Source organism: Bactrocera dorsalis, chromosome 2 (genome assembly GCF_023373825.1).
Source record: "Bactrocera dorsalis isolate Fly_Bdor chromosome 2, ASM2337382v1, whole genome shotgun sequence".
NCBI classification, from domain to species: Eukaryota; Metazoa; Arthropoda; class Insecta; order Diptera; family Tephritidae; genus Bactrocera; species Bactrocera dorsalis.
Genome location: NC_064304.1, coordinates 100,228,386 through 100,246,663, shown reverse-complemented (window position 1 = coordinate 100,246,663; position 18,278 = coordinate 100,228,386). Strand labels below are relative to the sequence as shown.

The 18,278-nt window shown below is 34.4% G+C and overlaps 1 protein-coding gene across 9 annotated transcripts in view; it reads right to left on the bottom strand.

Moving 5' to 3' along the window:
* The window catches only part of LOC105226082 (5'-AMP-activated protein kinase subunit gamma-1), a 197,758-nt gene that overhangs the window by 75,152 nt on the left and 104,328 nt on the right, over positions 1 to 18,278 (bottom strand). For 8 of the 9 annotated variants that reach the window (XM_049447288.1, XM_049447289.1, XM_049447286.1 and 5 more), the window contains one exon: positions 1,446 to 1,482. In XM_049447288.1, the coding sequence (XP_049303245.1) occupies positions 1,446 to 1,482 (37 nt within the window). Of the gene's footprint in view, positions 1 to 1,445; positions 1,483 to 2,917; positions 3,370 to 18,278 lie in introns of those variants that run through there. The other variant, XM_049447296.1, reaches the window with a different exon arrangement.

The window sequence follows — 18,278 nt, the reverse complement described above, 5'->3', positions numbered from 1 at the left end:
GAGAAACAATTTTTTGAAAAGCACGGTTTTTTACGCGAGGAAACCCCTTAGGTACATTAAATTTTGTAAGTCTACATTATTGTTACTAATTTATTAGGTTGTTGTCCCTATGTTGGAAAGTAGATTTTTAATTTTCATTAACAAAATTACTTTTTTTCTAATTCTTAATTATTTGGATTGAAATTTTTCATTTTTATTTTTTAATTAATTAATTTTTATCTCTTAATTAATTAAATTGTTTTTAAACTTTTCTTTAATCTGGTATAAAAATGAAAATTTTCAATCAAATAATTATCCTGTTATAGCAGTTGTCACTCTCAAAGGTTTGGCTTTTTCACATAGTGTTATTATTATATATGTATATATGTATAATACATATATGTATGTAAAAATGTAGATGGGTGTTAGTAACTGATTAGGAACATTTTGTATGTACATACATATATGTAAAAATGCCGATTTCCAGAAGACTTCGCACAACTTTTGCATTTCAAGGTCTTCTTAATGCCATGGCAGTCAATGGCACACATACTCATGTGTGGATATTTTTCGCACACTTGTCCCATAAAAATGCCTCACGATCGGCTGTCTGCCTTATTGCCCTCGTTTCTTGACAGCAGGATCGCTGTTTGTTTATACACAAAATTACAAACACACTTATACACATATCGTTGCAACTATAGGCACTCTCATACTGCTCGCTCTCCTATTGAACTACTGTTGTCTCCAGCTGCATTTCGGTGTTTATTTATTCTTTCGTATTTGTGTTTTTGTAATTTCAAAGTGCATATTACATATACATTTATATAATTTTTGTTGTGCTGTAATTTCGTCGTCGTTACTCAAAACGGGTTTCTTTACGTTTCTTATTGTTTTTGTAGTTTTTTGTTTGCCTCGTTTGCTTATTTTTGTGCTCCTGTATTTATTTTATGGGAAGTTTTTCAAAGTCAAGGTTAAACGAGTTGTTGTTGTATTCGCTTTGTGATATGTGTTACATTACTTATTCGCTGAAATTTGTTCTTTACACAAATACGCTTTGGTAATTTTGCGTCATACATACACACATACACACATATACGCATATAATATGTAGATTTATAGGTTATGCACATTGAACCTCTTAATTAAAATTTGCATAAAAAATTTTGCGCCAATACCTTGTTTTACACGTGTATCAGCTGCGTACTAAAGTACAACTTCATGACTAAACGTGTAGCCATTTTTAGTAAAAGAAAAGTACAAAAATATAATACTAATTACTAATGAGTAAAGTAGGTTGACAATATTGAAATATATGTAGCTGTAAAAGTTTAGAATCGAAAAAAATCTTTATAAATTATATAATTTAGTGCCACGCGTGTTTTAGTTACTTGTTGTAATTTTTACAATAAAAAATATATATTATATGTATATATTAAATATTACCGTAACGGAATTGTACTCACTTTGCACAGCTAACTGTTGTTGATGCGCTGCTGCTCGCTGTAAATATAAATAAATAGGAAAACATATGAATATTGTGAAAAGCTGTTAAAAAATCAAAAAGAAACGAACTTAAGTACATTTTTAGAAAAGTATATTATAAAAATAGTATAAAAAAAATAAAAAAAAAATATTCCACTTCCAAAGCATGCACAGTTGACTCGGTCGATTTTTTTACTATAAAATCGCATATGCGGGAAATGTGCTGCAGATCACTCTGTACCTAAGAAACTATGGCTCTAAAACCGGTTTCGAGCCAGTGATTTTTTAAGGCGAAGTTCAAAAAATCTGAAGAATCGGTGTATGGGGGATATGTGATATAGTTTTTCAATCTGGCTTTCATTTTGACAAATGATCAATAGAATATCAAAATGCAGCTACGTATATCTCAAAAACTGAGAAAAAATTCTGATAATCCATAAAAACTTCGCTTTAAAAATCTCTCGTCCCAAGAATGTCTATCTTAACACCGAATTCAAGGGGTTACAAGGGATTTCACGACTCCAAAAAAGCGATTTTTGTGTTATCTTATTTATAACTACTATAGAATATTGTCCTAAATGCTCAAGTTGATCCGAATAATAGTTTTGAAGATACAACCGTGAGAAATTGCACGCTCGTGGTCAGCTACGGATACCATATAGTCATTCAAGGGGTTACAAGGGTATACGGGTTTCAAAAAATCGATTTTTTTGTTGTCTTATTAAATTCTACAACACCTCTAAAATATTGTCCTAAATTTTCAAGTTGGTTCGAGTAATAGTTTCGGAGATATAGCCTTGAGAGCTTTTGCGCTCAAAGCTAGCTGGGCCAAGTGCGCCGTCTTTAAACGCGTTTTTCTCGAAACTTCGTTTTTGAAGTCGGCTGGCAAGATTTCTCAAGAACTACTTAGCCGATCTTCATGAAATTGTATACTGATCTTCTTAAAGATTTCAAACAAAGGATTTTTTACAATTAAAACTATTTGAAAAAAATATTTTTCCACAATTTCCACTGAAATTTTAATTTTTGTTTTTTTTTTTTGTTTTGTAAAATTGCCTGCCAAAAATCCAATTTTCAGTTTTTTTGTTCTTCGACCAACTTCTAAGTTAAGATTTTAACTAAACCCCTTATTTTTCATTTTAAATGATCCTGTAAGGTGTTATCCTGCCAACGTGGGTGCATCTTTTCTCCGAAGGATCACCGGAAATGGCGTCGCAATGGCCGAAGTTAAAATATTTTTTCCAAAAATGTCAGAAATTCTTTATTATACACTATTAACTATTTGTAATAAAAAATATTAAAATGTTTGTATGAGAAAATTGTTGAAAAAGGGCTGTTTTTTACCCGAGGAAGCCTATGTAAGCCATTAATGAACATTTGCGCTTCTGTTAGAATCACCTGCTTCTAATATCATCAAATAAGTAAAAATTCTATTTTTGTATTTTTCATTTACATTTTGCAACAGCATTCGTACACCACTACGCTCCAGTGCTTGCACATCAAGCGATTGACTGCGTCCACGCGACGTTTTCGATTGTGCCGGAGTGTGTGAAGACGATGATGATGATGACGATGATGAGTTGGCATAGCGCGAGATCCAGCGTTTCACAGCAGACATGTTTTAGTTGAAAATTAATTTTTACTATTTTTTAATTGGCAATTTGGGCATTTAAAATACCGCTGTAGGCGTCGTATTATTAGAAAGTTATCACAATTTTGATTGCTACCGTTTATTTTAAAAATTTTGCTAAAAATTTTTGCTATAAAATTGTTATTTGCTACAGTTCTTTTTATTGTTATTTTGATTTCATTAACAAATTTATTGATTTTTAAAATATTTTGTATACTTTATTGTTTTTAAATTAATACTTCATTAATAATTTATTTACTTTGTACGCTTTTTCTTAAGCGAAGTATTTAGCCATTCCAAAAGTGATTATTTTTATTACTAACTTGCATATAATTTTCTTATAAATTATATTATGTTTTATGAAATTATTATTATTTATATTTTTGTTTTTTTTTTTATTTTTTATTTTTTGAACAATCCTTGATCACAGCACTTCAATTCACGACCATCACATTTGAGTAGTTTTTCCGCATTCACAAAACTTATTTCACATTTTTCTGACATACATACATATGTATATTTTTCATCAATTTCATTACTTTGTGCGATTTTCTTCTGAAATTTAATTTTATGTAAAATTTGTTCAGTTCAACATTTTATTTTATTTATATTTTCAGTTTGCTATTTCTTTCGCTGCGTAAAATCTAACATTAATCAAATGATTTTATTTTTGAAATTTTAATTTTTATTATTTTTTTTTAATTTTTTTGTAAAAATTTTAAATTTAAAAATTCAAAATGACTTTTTTTTGTAAAATATTCCCTCGCAGGCAACACTAATAAAAGCTTTCCAACACTAGCGGCGCGCTAATCACAGCTAGATGGCGCTGTATGAGCTTTTAGACATTATATGTAAAGGTATGAAAAGGCTGCTCAGTGTGTGTGTGTGTGATATGAGAGCTTCCGGCAAAATTTCAATTATAGAGTGGAAATCATAAGCGAAATTTCGGTGATATTGCAATTAAATAATAATAAAATGACTTTTATTTATAAAAGAATGTGAAAATTTTTTAAAGAATTAATTTCATATTTAAGTGAGAATTCAAAATTTTATTTAAGCGATTATATTCACTTTCCAAATTTTAACAATTCGATTTTATATTTTGCGTATGTCTGGCTGTATATTACGTAAATAGTTATATTTCAGAATTTGAAGTTAAATCGTAGGCAGTTAGTTTAGAAGCATGAGTTGTACTTCTAAGGACATCTCCGAGCATTCAAATTTTCTTCCAAACTTAAAAAAAATATACATATGTATATTCGAAATGGTTGAACCGACAATTTGAAATTTTTACACGACCTTCTTAATTGTATCTTGCAGTAATGATCAAACGCTAAAGGTTTTCGAAAATAATTTCGGGGTTTTAAGCTACTCTGATATATTTGAAATTTTCACACAACCTTTTTAGATATATTTCCAGGTAATTATTGAATGTTTAAAGTTTTCAATGGTGTTCGATGATGAGTTCGGTATTATAAGCCGCTCTGAAGTGTAAACTTTTTGGCAAGCCGCCATTTTGTCAGAATCAAAATTTTGAATAATTCTTCGATCATATCATATATGTCTTTGGTTTTTTGATTTAAGTCAATTTTAAGCCAAGAAATCTCCCTCAGCGCCAGATACCTTTTTTGGAATTTTTTCTGGAGATCGCCTACAGGCTCAAACCAAATGAAAATTTGTCAAAATAAATCGCCGATTATTAGAGTACATTAAATTCCTCAAATTTATCTTTTTATTTATGTATAAACTAACATGCTTCTCAAAAAAAATTCACACAAGTAAGTCCAAAAAATTACTTTTAAGTGGATATAACTCTTAAATAAATTAAAATCAAACAAAAATTAATTGAAAAAATTAAATTTAAAGAAAAAATGAAAAAATATTAATAAAAAAATATTCCTACACATGCATTTCACCATTTGAAATCAACGCAACAACAAAAACAACATTCAATTGCGCTGCCCAATTAAAGTTTCCCCTTTTTAATTGCGTTTATTTCGGTTGATGAGCCAGTGCAACTTTTTATAAAACAAATCTAAATAATCTAATGACCTTAAGTGGCAGTTAAAAATGTAGATTTACATTGTAAATTGTTGGACAATAAGCGTTGCAAGCTGTTGCTGATTTTTTTAAACATACATTTTCTATGACAAGTTTGTGGGAAAAATATTTGCAATGCAGTTGATTAGTCCATATGAATTAAAAAAAAAAAACATTTTAGTAGTGCTTTGTGATTTTTACAATGGATAAACATATTGAACAAAGAATTTCTCTAAAAATTTGTGTTTCTAACCAAATTTCGTGTGCGAAATCGTTGCGAATGTTGGAAAAGGCTTAAAACGTGATTCAGTTTTATCAAAAACAAAAGCCAACGAATGGTATGAAGTCCTCAATCCTCGAGAGATCGTTAAAGACTTGCCTCGTTCTGGACGACCTTCGACCTCCTCCACTGATGAAATATTAAAAAAGTGAAAGAAGATGAAAATCGTCAGCCAAGTGTTAGAGAGATGGCAAGAGAGCTCGACATCTGTCGCGAGTCCGATCGAATCATTGTGGGGGATATTTTGGGTATGAAACGAGTACTTACTCGACTCATCCCAATAAAGCTGACTTTTTTTCTAAAAGAGTACCGTAAACAGCGCTCCTTTGGGCATGCTTGAACGTTCGAGTTCCGATCCCACATTGATGGAGAGCATTATAACTGCTGATGAGACATGGGTTTATGAGTTTGCAATGAAGTCAAAAATCATAAGTGTGGAACCCGTTTTCAGTCGATCGAAGAGATAAAACAAAATTCGCTGAAGAAGCTGAAGACCCTCTTAAAAAGTATTAAAAGTATTTCGAAGACTGGAAAAATCGTTGGCATAAGTGTATTACATCTGGTGGGAATTACTTTGAAGGCGACAAAATAAATATTGATGAATAATTAAATATTTTGTGTTTTATTTAGTATTTCCGGGAACTTTCTTTATCTTCGATAGTTAGGCAAGAAACAACAGCAATAAGAGCACATTAATATTTCAATTCACATATAAATAAGTCCAAAAATAGGTCAGATTAGATAAAACAAGAAAAAACGCTAAGTTCAGTTGCAGCGAATACCCTACACAGGTGCATTTCTCATAGCATAAAAGGGTACATAATGATCTTGAACTTTTTAAGTGGTCAGTTTGTATGACAGCTATATGTATGTTATAGTGATCCGATCAGTGCAATTTGTTCGGAGATTGTGGCGTTGCCTTGGATAATAAGCAAAACCGAATTTCGAGAAGATACCCTTTTAAATAAAAAAACATGCATGGAGCAAGGATAGGGTGTTTAACCCTGAGTTTCTCAAATTTCAGATCTATAACTCAAAACCTAAGAGCAAAATTCGCATATTTATGCGGACGGAAATACAGAAGAACAGCTCGTCATGCTTATCATTCTTGAACCATGTATAAATATGCCCTTAAAATTTCAAAACAATCGATAGAATAGTATTTATAAGCTCTCACACCAGAAACTACTAAATTCAATTTGAAGTAATTAGCATTTTATTTTAACTTCGTTAATTTGTGCAAAGCAAAAGGTAATATTATTATTTTATCATTTTGAGCCTTCCTATCAGAAAAATGAAAAAGCAAAGATCTTCAGACTAAACCTCATTGTCTCAAACATACGAACAAAGGCAGTCGAGAAATTACCTAAGTATAAAGAAGCTTCCAGCAAGTGCATTTTAACCTATGTACATACATATGTACACGGGTAAATATGTACATATATACGTAGGCATAGGTGCATATAGGCTTTTGTGCATAGGTATATGTGGTATGACGCTTCTTATTGGATTAATTGATAACCACATCACATGTAGCAGATAAATATTACCGTTATATATTTTACCGATACTTGAAAAAATAAATCAGTAAATTAGTAGCTGACATTTTCAGCTTTTTACCAAAAAATATAATCCTTATCTAAATATTTGAGTTAAAATCTACCAAAATATAGCGACAATTGTTATTTACACACGACTAAACGTAAATGCCCAAAAATAACATATAAAGACGATAAGGTTGTTAGCTATAACAATGTTAACGGGTGATCCAAGTAGAGATTCTTTTTTCAATAACCTTTTTTCGACAGATCACGCTTAAGTCAACAAATTGTCATATTAATTTTGTACAGTATTCGATTGGCATTTCATCATGAAAAGACTTTGGTCTGAATAACGTTTACAAATCGTTCAACTTTATTACGAGTTTCACGTTCTGTAAGGAATGGGTTTCGCGCGCTTCGCTCAACTTATGATCAACATACTCGGCCTACCGAGCGTACTATTCGCTACACCATCACCCATCTTTATGTTCATTATTGGATAATATTCGACCGAATAGACCCCGTTCAGCACGCAATGAAGAAAATGTAGCAGCCGAAGCTGAGAGTGTACAATAAGACCGTGGAGAGTCGATTCGGCGGCGGTCATAGCAACTCGGACTGTATAGAACGTATTGGCGCCCTTTTGCGTCAAGATCTTTAATTAAAAGAGTACAAAATACAGCTTGTGCAAGAACTGAAGCCGCTCCGTCATTCCAAGCATCATCGCTTTGCTCTAAGGGCTCTTAAGTTCCAAAAAGATCCGCCGGTTTAGACCCAAATTTTATTCACACTGGCACATTTGGGACGAAGAGCAACCTGAAGAGATTCAAGAGCTGCCATTTCATAAAAAAAAACAACGGTTTGGTGGGGTTTGTGAGAATCATTGGTTCATATTTCTTCAAAAATGATACCGGCGAAAACTTAGCCGTCAGTGGCGACCCTTATTGTGCCATAATAACCGACTATTTGATGCTTCAAATTGAAGCTCATGATCTCGGCGACATTTGGTTTCAACAAAACGCCACGTTCCACACACCGCAGCAATCAATGGATTAATTGAGAGAACACTTCGGTGAGCAAATAATTTCACGTTTTGGCCATCAAGATCGTGTGATATCACATCGTTAGACTTTTTCATTTGGGTATATGCAAAGTCTAAAGTCTATGCGGACAGTCCCGCTTCGATTCCGGTCTTGAATCAAAACAACACGCGTGTCATACGTCAGCTACTAGTTGAAATGCTCGAACGAGTCATCGAAAATTGGACTGAATTGATGGACCATCTGAGATTAAATTTGAAGTTGCTGTGTTTTTTCTTTAAAAAAGCAGCGAAATGGATCCCCCTTTATATATTCAGAAAAAAAATTAAAAATAACAGTGGATTGAAATTGTAGATATAAAACGGGGCTAACAATGCGTGAAAAAGTGAAGTTGACAAATAATACACCAAATAATATAAGTAAATAAATGAAAAATATATCAATTTATGTACGTATAAGACTTAAAATAACTACAAAAACTCAAAATAATTTAGTAAGCACCAATTATTAGGGAAAAGCAAAAAATCTAAAATCCGCAGAGTCACAACAAAAAGGGAAATTGAATGCAATGCGCTGAGTAAATAGAAATCTGCAGACAGCAAATTAATCCTTGACCTTGGATTTAATTGAGGAAATTTGTAGATCAGCCAACGTCAAATAGCGGAATAGTAATTAGAATGAATGCAATAATGTGCAGTTATGCTTATTAGTATATATGTAATATATGCTTATGAACCCACCCGATTGCTGCTTTAGCTCATTTGTTTATGGGTATAATTAAATGGAAGCAGCGAAAAAGAATTTTGAAATCATAATCGCCGTGAAAATGTGCAAACTCGTAAATTAATTCATACACTCAAACTAGAAAATAAATTTTTCAATTTTTAATCACAAATCAATTGGATTAAATATGAAATATATGTCAATGGTGGGATTAAAAATTTAAAACCAGCTTCTGCAGATAGCGTCTAGTAGGATTCCCAGTCTTGCGTCGTGGGGAATGGGCGCCTATAGGGAAGTGACTCGTTAAAAGCCCCAAAAGGAGAAGCTAGTCTTACCGAGGGCAAAGGGGTCACTAGATTTTTTGCGATCACTCTTGGGCCGAAGGGCTTTTGCGACAGCGCGTGTACCGATGGTGGCCCAGCGCTGGCCAAACTTCCGTGAAGCCCTGCTATCTATTAATAGAATATCAATTCTATCGATAGCGGTTCTAGAGTACCATTTCTTGCTAGTTCATCAGCTTTACAGTTTCCTACGGTTCTGCGGTGGCCTGACACCCGTACCAGTTTTATCACAAATGCACTCGATGCTATTGATAGCGAGGTTAGGTACTCTTTGACCAGCCCTGAATGCACTGTTAATGAGTTTAAGGCTAGCCATGCCGCTCTGCTAGCTGAGTGGATGGGCACTTATCTGAAGGAGGCTGCACTTCGAAGCCGTAAATCTACTGCTACCATAATTACTACAACCTTGGCCAGGAAAAGGCCGCAATAGTCAGGATATCTGAAACTGGACAGCTCCTGACAGAAAACCCCCATGTTTTGATCCATCCATTGGCTTCTTCTCACGCACAACTCTTTGCCGGTATATGAATAGAGAAGAGGCCTCCAGGGTTCGGTTTGCAGACTCCATGATCAAAGTGATTCGAAATGAAGTCAAAGTGAGTGAGGATTTCCGAGTGTTCAGTCACGTCGACCTGGCCGCTTGTGACTTTTTTGTACCCAAAACTGTAACTGGCTTATGAAAGGACGACGCTACGCTACAATTAAGGAGATGGAACCTGCATCAAGGAGTAGCTAAACGCATCTCCTCACAAAAAAATGACTTCTTAAGCACTTTGAGGATTGGAAAATACGCTGTCAGAACTGCAATATAAATATATGAGAGTGCTTACTTTGAAAGGGAATAAATAGATATTCATGTATGAATATACACCTTCTTAAGAAATACAAAGTCCGCGATACTTTTTGAACAAACCTCGTATATACTAGTTATTTTATAGTTTTTATCGAGAATACCGATAAAAAAATTGACGAGCGTATCTTGAAATGTGCTAACAGTGAGTAGCTGAAATCTACAGGAATTACCGTTTTCATTTTATCGACACTTACAATAGTGAGAGTAACTAATAATATAACGACGTAAAAAATACTTTTTACTGATTGCTAAGTACTTTAAATCGCCAACAAATTGTTACAAAGTATTTTAAACTAATATTTACCGTTTTGGAATTAATTAGTAAACAAACTGTGCAAATAACTAAAAAGTGCCTGGCTAATGTAACGATTTTTCTAAATAATCACTAAAAATATATATAAAAAATAGTTCAAAAAAAGTGCCTTAGAATTTTTACTATATTGTCGAGGCGATATTAACATTTAAATATCAAAGAGACTACTCGTAAACAGAGAGTTTACTATAGTTTCTCGGCGTTTACATCCAACTCAATCAAACTTAGAAAATATAAGCAAATGCTCGAAAAAAGTTTCGTTATAAAAGTTGTCTTCGATTCACCAAGAGTTACTCTGCAGCTTATCGGCACACTCTCTTGCACGAATTCAACTCGGAAAGTTTGTTATTGCTTTCATAAGTACATTTTTTGACAAGAGCGTAGAAGCGAGTAGAGAAACGGCGAATCGAATACAGCTAAGGTTAATTAAAAGCAAAAAAAGGCTATCGCTGGCTTAAATTCGACTGTTTCGGTATTAGGTGTCGTTTCGAGCACTACTTTCTCCCAATCAAGTTTCACATACTCACTTTAAATCTCAAATAAAAATAGCTATAAGTAAGTTCATGTGTTTTTGTCACCACTGAATGAATGAAATAGTATTACAACCAGAAAAAAACAAAAAAAAAAATAAATATATGCCTTAATAACACTTAAAATGAAACAACATACGAGTAAATCACTCTAGACCCAAACCATTTGCAACAAAGTCGGGAGGAATCGCACGTAAGAAATGCAATTCACAAGCAAAAAAGTAATGGAATATTGAAACAGCGAGCAAAGGAAAATACAAATACAAAGTAGATTGAAGTGCAGTGAGGAAAAATATTGGCAAAAAAGCAAAAAGTCAACCGGCAAACAAGAATATTTACAAAATGAACTTTGAGAGCTGCAGAAAACGGACTCACAAACACATGCTTACTTGTGCATGGCGCTGCCAACGATTTGTGTGTACATATACATATTTATCTATGTATTTATGTGTTTACAATGTGCTCAATATGCAAACGGTAATTTAATTAAAGGCAAATATACACAATGAAAAAGAAAAGATATATAAGAAAAGTAAAAAGTAAAGAGGAAAACGCTTTGCACACGCTAAATGCAAAGCGTAAATATTGAAAATGGAAAGAAAAATGAAAAAAAAAAAAAACAAAAGAAAATTATTTACTATACAAAAGGCGCTAATGGACAACGCATACAAAATTAATATTAATTGAGTTGGCTTTTGCGAAAAATGCTAAAATATTAATTGCATAATAATACAAAAAAAATATTTATTTAGTAAATTATAATCACGACTGACAAGTGGGTTGGTGGCGAGGCTAACATTTGATGGGTTTGCAGCTTGGATATGTCAAACTTAAAAAGTAAGTATAAACAAGTAAGGAAGGGCTAAGTTCGTGAGCAAACGAGCATTTTATACTCTTGCAACTTGCAGGAATCAAAGTCACGGAAATGCTTTAGGATCGGAATCCAAGCAATTATATACAGTTCAACTTCACTAATTCGAATTTTCTTAATCCCCAAAAAAACGTCGAGTTATGGAAAAAAATTTGTATGAAATCTGACTTTTCTTTCCAATTCGAGACTTCGAGTTTTAGAAGTTCGAGTTATGGAAGTTCCTGTTATGGCGGTTCAAGTGAATATTTAACACATACACTGGCCGGCATATTCGACAAAAGGTTAGTTAGAAAAACGAAAATGATTATACATAGGTAGTATATGGGAGTTGAGGATAATACCAACCCGATTTTTATTTATTTTTGCCAATAATACATACTAATAAAATGTCCTCTGAGGTTCTTTCAGGTACCATCACCAATCATATGGAGTAAAGTCACCCGGATAACACATAAATTGTTGTATAGGGGCTAGGCCAAGTTTTCACACAATTTTATCCATTTTAGGCATAAACATACAATATTATAGGTAAAACACCCCCCTCTCATTTCATTGAGATAACTCATATGTTGGCCGATATATGCGGTATTGAGTCACATGGTAGTTCTACAATCGTTGTGTTAGGTATATGGCGGCTAAGGGAAGTATTAACACGATTCAATCCATTTTTGACACTCATACATACCATTGTCAGAAAAAGATTATCTATGAATTTCAATTATATATCTCGCACATTGCACGATTTTGTGGTACAAAGTCAACTATAAGTACCAGGGTCCTAGGGGCTTGAACAGTTTTAGTTGGATTTGGACAATTTTTGGTCATAAGGTCATACACGCTAAAGACATTATTCCTGCAAAGTTTTATCCCGAATTATTAACAGCTTCTTGTTTTATGTACTGGGAACTGGGAACTGGAAACTGAAAGAATCGAGTGGAATTTAAACGTGTGTTTTGTGAAGTAGGCGTGGTTGTAGTCCGATTTTGCCTATTTTCGCATTGTGAAGTAAGAATGTTACAACAATGTTATATACCGAATTTAGTTGAAATCGGTCGAACAGGTCCTGAGATGTGGTATTTTACCTAAAAGTGGGCGGTACCACACCTGTCGTCTAATTCTTACACCGCCTCCTTTAAAGCTCTCTCATGCCATTTCAAGGGTAAACTTTTATGTCTCTGCTATAGTTATTTAGTTATTGATTTATTGCGCTTAAGAAGTTTTTAACAGTACCGTTATATGGGGACTAAACGGGGTTATCATCCGATTTCATCCATTTTCACATTGTCGGTAGGAGTTCTTATAATATTTGCGCTCAATAACGCCTACGTTTTCAAAAATTTTCTCCCACAGGTGACCCTAGCAAAGCGATCTCCTATGCGAATTCAATATCTTAATTTAGTGCTTAGTTAGGTCACTTTATAGGTTTTTCGTTTTGTGGGCGTGACAGTGGTTCGATAACGCCCATCGACGAATTAGTAATTTTTTTTTGCCAAAAAACATGTGTACCAAGTTTCGTCAAGATACCTCAATTTTTTACTCAAGTTACAGCTTGCACGGACAGACAGACAGTCAACCGGATTTCAACTTTCTCGCCACCCTAATCATTTATATACATACATATGTATATATAACCCTATATCTATTTATAGATTTTAGTTTTAGGAGATACTGACAACCGTTAGGTGCACAAAACTATTTAACTATGTAACAATATGTTGCAAGCGTTTAAAAAGTATGTACGCTTTCACTTCTCCTTGAAAAATGTTACAACTACTAGTACACTTTTTCTATTAAAGTGAGTCTGGGCAAATTTTTTACATTCCTCTATTTAATATTTCAAAAAAAATCGTACACTTTTTATTGTAAAGTCACGTGTTCATGGTTCCTAACTGCTTTTAAATTTCCTCTGTCGTTGAGCAAGTGCACCAATTATATGTGCTATTTATCAGCTGAACGTGTCAAAACACAAAAACAAAGGCGCCGATCAGACACCCATAAGTCCACACAATTAAATGGTGTTCAACATACTTTGTAGTTATTGCTTTTGCTATTAGATTTCTGAAATACTCGTATTATACATATATATAATATAAAACGAACAGTCAAAACCTCTGTGACTAGCGAGAGAGGGAGTGATGTTATTGGGCTTCCCACCGAATTACTAAAAATTTAACAACCTCGTTAAGTTTACGTGAGGCCTAAGTGTTAAAGAGACCACAGACAGAAGATGACAAAACACACAAATATCACCAGATCGATAGGTAATGATACTAAAGCTTCGAGATATACTGGTACTGACGATGTACATGAATCTAGACAAGAAATATAAATAGAGATTAAACAAACATTAATTAAACGTCGGCTTCGCAGTGAATATCTTCCTATGAAGAAAGTTTTTCCTTCCGAAGCAAAAGATCTAACAGCACTTTAACGAATCAAGCTTTCAGCTCTATATGAAAATAGCTAAAGTAACATAGAAGTGTGAAGCTAGAGTTGTGAAAAATTTACAACTATAGGCTATCCTCGGCAACCTCTTTTTTGAAAATCCTATAATCTTATTGTTTCTCTCCACAAACCCATCCACCAGCACGATTTCGGTTACTTGATTATGTCGCTGACGAACCCGGCAAACACATGAAAAATATTTTCCACTGTTCTACAGCTTGTATGAGGTCTTTACTATTGCGAAAGCCAGCAAACCGAGAGGCCAGCTCCGACTCTAATGCACCTGCAGACAATTCTAGAGTCAACATCGACGTAGGCAGCCAAGCAGCAATCAAGGCAGTAATCTGGTATCGCATATCGGCCAAAAGTGTCTTGGGAAGCAGGGTAGCAGTGTAAAGTATTGCTCACTTCACTTCACTTCTATTGAGTGCCTTGCCACAAAGACATCGAGGGCAATGATAAATAGTAGACGAAATTGCCAAGACTGATGCGCGCTTAAAATCCGAAAACGTAATCAACATTGGGAAAACCTACGCATTGTCTATATGAAGATCTCGACAGAAACATGGTAAAGAAAATCAAAACACGATGGAACTGGATGGAAGCATGATGGGATTACTAACTGATCACTGTCTAGTGGCGACACACGCTCGTTGGGGTTGACAGATCGAGCAGACTGCAGAAAATGTCTAGAGCAGCACACCAGGGGAAACAATGGAGTATCTCCTGTGCTTTTGTCCCGCATTGACAAGATTACGCTGTAAGCATCTGGTACACTGGAGGAGGTATCGAAAGTGAGACCGCAGAGTTTGTTAAAAATTCGCGTCAAGCGCAGGCATCCTAAAAGATGACTACTCCTCTTAGATCCAACAACTTTACTCCATCTGGTATCGCAAAAGACCAAAACTGGTCTATGCGTGGCCTATAGGTCTACCAGTTTAAACTAACTTAACATACAGCTTGTATTTAGCCGTAGAGATTGGAGCCTACAAGGCATACCAGTGAACTACGGTCTTACTTGCAAAACGAAAATTTGTGGAGAAGATTGGTCTCGCATTGAAGGATATCCTCGAAACACCCACTTACAGGGTTTGTCCAGAAAGTAATGTGACTGATTTTCTTCCGCCGCTACTGTACTTCGTAGCGTGCGCGCATCGACAGAGACGTTTGATACAATCAAGCAGTCTTACCCAGATATTGCTTTAGCAAGAAGTAATGTGTTTCGGTGGCACCGAGGTCTTTTTGGAATACCAGGAAGAGGTTGCTGATGAAGACCGGAAGGATGAGCAAATTCAAAGTGAAAACGATGCTCATTGTCATCGTCCACCGTGAATTTGTTCCTCCTGGACAAACTGTCGACACCAAGTTTTCTCTGCCTCGCAATGCTTTCGCAGCCGCCCTACAGCCCAGATTTGGCCCTCCCGGTCTTGTTTTTTTGTCTTGCCTGAAAAGGCCGATGAATGGGGATACAAGCAGCATGTAGCTTACCTCTCAAAGCTATTTTGGAGAATGCCTTCCGTGACGCCTTCAATGCTTGGAAATCGCGCTGGCAACGCTGCGTCGACGCAGAAGGAGTCTATTTAATTTGAAAGTTTTTAGAGAAATGTAAAGATTGGTTCAATATTTTATTTTAAAATCGACTCAACTCTATTACTTTCCGGACAAACCCTGTATTTTTATTTTCTTGGATTTCGACCTCAAAATTAATAAATTTTAATAATTCAACGCCTCGTTAAAAATTAATGAAATCGCTAACCATATTTAGGAAGTCTCGCGTTTATCTTTATGTGGCGTGTGTGGCAAAATACTCGAACAAATGATTCGTATTTAAATTGGCATGCTCTCAAAATTAGCAAAATGTAAGAATTCATCAACTAATTATAGAAATCATTTGGCGCCGCAGTGGTGCGAAAATTCTACTAAAATGTGCAAAAGTTAATCTGTAATTTATATTATACAAATTGGAAAATTAATACTGGGTAGAATTTTTTTTATATATAGTATATGTAGTTTTATATTTTCCGTGTTTTCCTAAAAGTACTACAGGTGTATATATATATGTGAACACTTAAAGAATATACTAATAGTAACATGAGGAGTGACAGATAGGCCTTTATAAAGTTGATGACTCAAGAAAATGTTGATTACGTCAAAATCGTTGTAGATAATGCAAAGAGCGTGATAAGAACCTCTTACCGGACAACTAGCGAACACTTGAGTTAACCAAGAATCATTTTTAATAATAGTGAATAGTGATAATTGTAACCATAAATTCGAAGTCTACATATGTTGCTCCGAGGCACTGCCCACATGTGCAATCAACAAGACAGTGAAGAAACACTGAGGGCATAAAAACCCGATTGAATTAAACGTGAGAAACTTTCTGAATTAAATTTCTTCTGAACAAACTGTGCTCCAAGCATTTGAGTCTTGGAACATCGCAAAGCAGTATCTAAAAATGTTTATGAAATGCTGTACGATTTGATTTTTTCTTGGCAAAATTTGTTTTTTTATTCAACAGAGTTCCCTTTAAGAGCGACCATCCAACTTTTTGATATCATTTTTGTAGTACAATTTGTTCTTTGCTTCAAAAGGGACCTCAGTTTGGATGATTACCTCTTCATTCGACGAGAATTTCTTTCCAACGATCATTTTTTGAGATCTGAGAATAAAAATAGTCGCTGGGGACCAGTTCTGGAGAATACGGTAGTTGCGCAAGCACTTCGAACCGCAATTCATGATTTTTTGTCATCATTTTCACTGACTTGTGACACTGTGCATTGTCTTTGGTCCTTCAAACTCTCCAACTCTCTCGAAGTGAAATGATGGAGCCATGTTTCATCCATTGTTATATTGTATATCGACGAAAAAATTCCGAGTTTCTCATACCCAAACATTCGTGAACGATATGATATACTCGTCGAGAAAGATAACTTTAGAGTGCCTGCTATCTCGAACCACTGCACTTTACGGCCATCCAGATTTATTTGATGGCATTTTTTTGTTGTTTTCGTCGATAACAACCTCCGTCTTTTCTGCTCATTTCAGCACCGCTGAAAACCAGTATAAATTGGCACAAAAAAGAACCCGGACCCCGGTAAATAATTTTTTCAAAAATGTATTTTGCTAAGTAGGACTTTTTCTACTTACTATGACAAATATTAGCGCGATCCTTAGTAGTGCGTTGCGATTTTTACGAAGAATAAAAATATCGAACAAAGAATTTGTCTCAAATTTTGAATTTCTAACCGAATTTCGAGTGCGGAATCGTTGCGAATGTTGAAAAAGGAAACTGAATCACAATTTTATCAAAAACACAAGTCTACGAGAAGTACAAAGCTTTCAAAGACGGTCGAGAGATCGTTGAAGACATTTTTCGTTCTTGACGACCTTCAACCTATTCAACTGATGAAAATATTAAAAAAGTGAAGGACATGGTGTATGGTTGAATGTGCAAGTGTTAAAAAGATAACAAAATTCTCTAAAGGAGCTGAAAGCCATCTCAAAAAACTAAAAGTGTTGCGAGGACTGGAAAAATAGTTGGCGATTGAGTGTACAACATGTGGTGGGGATTACTTTGAAGGCGACAAAGTAGATATTGATAAATAATTTTTCTATAGACAATTCCTAGGTACTTTTTTGTCACAATGTCTAATAACTACGAGGCACGTCTTTGCTTTGAGCAAGTAATAAAATTTGAGATTCGAACCCATAACTCATAGAACGGTTGTAATTCACAAAACAAATAACTAATACATAAAATATATACAAAATTGGTATAGAAATATTATTTTCAGCGACCTGTAAGCTTACATGCGTGTAGGTATGCATACATTTATAATTTCTTACCCAAATGGAAGTGAGAATTTCTGTTTGTTCCGTACTTATCACACATTTCATTTAATTTTTTTTTTCTATTTGCCCACTCGCATGTTACAAATGTGTAATGCAAACAAAAACGAAATGAACTTACGTAACCAGCAAATGTGATGAGGTACAACAGGTATTACACAAATAAAACTAACTAGGAAGTATTTTCTATAACGGCGACGCAGCATTGCCTCTTTAATTACTTTCTAAATTTCAAGCATTTTTGTGTAAATATTTTTCTTTTTAGCCGGTTACGGCCGATAAACGTTTATTTAAAGCTATTTTGACGCTTAATTGTTGTTGTTGCTATTTGTATAGCAAATATCGTGATAGACTA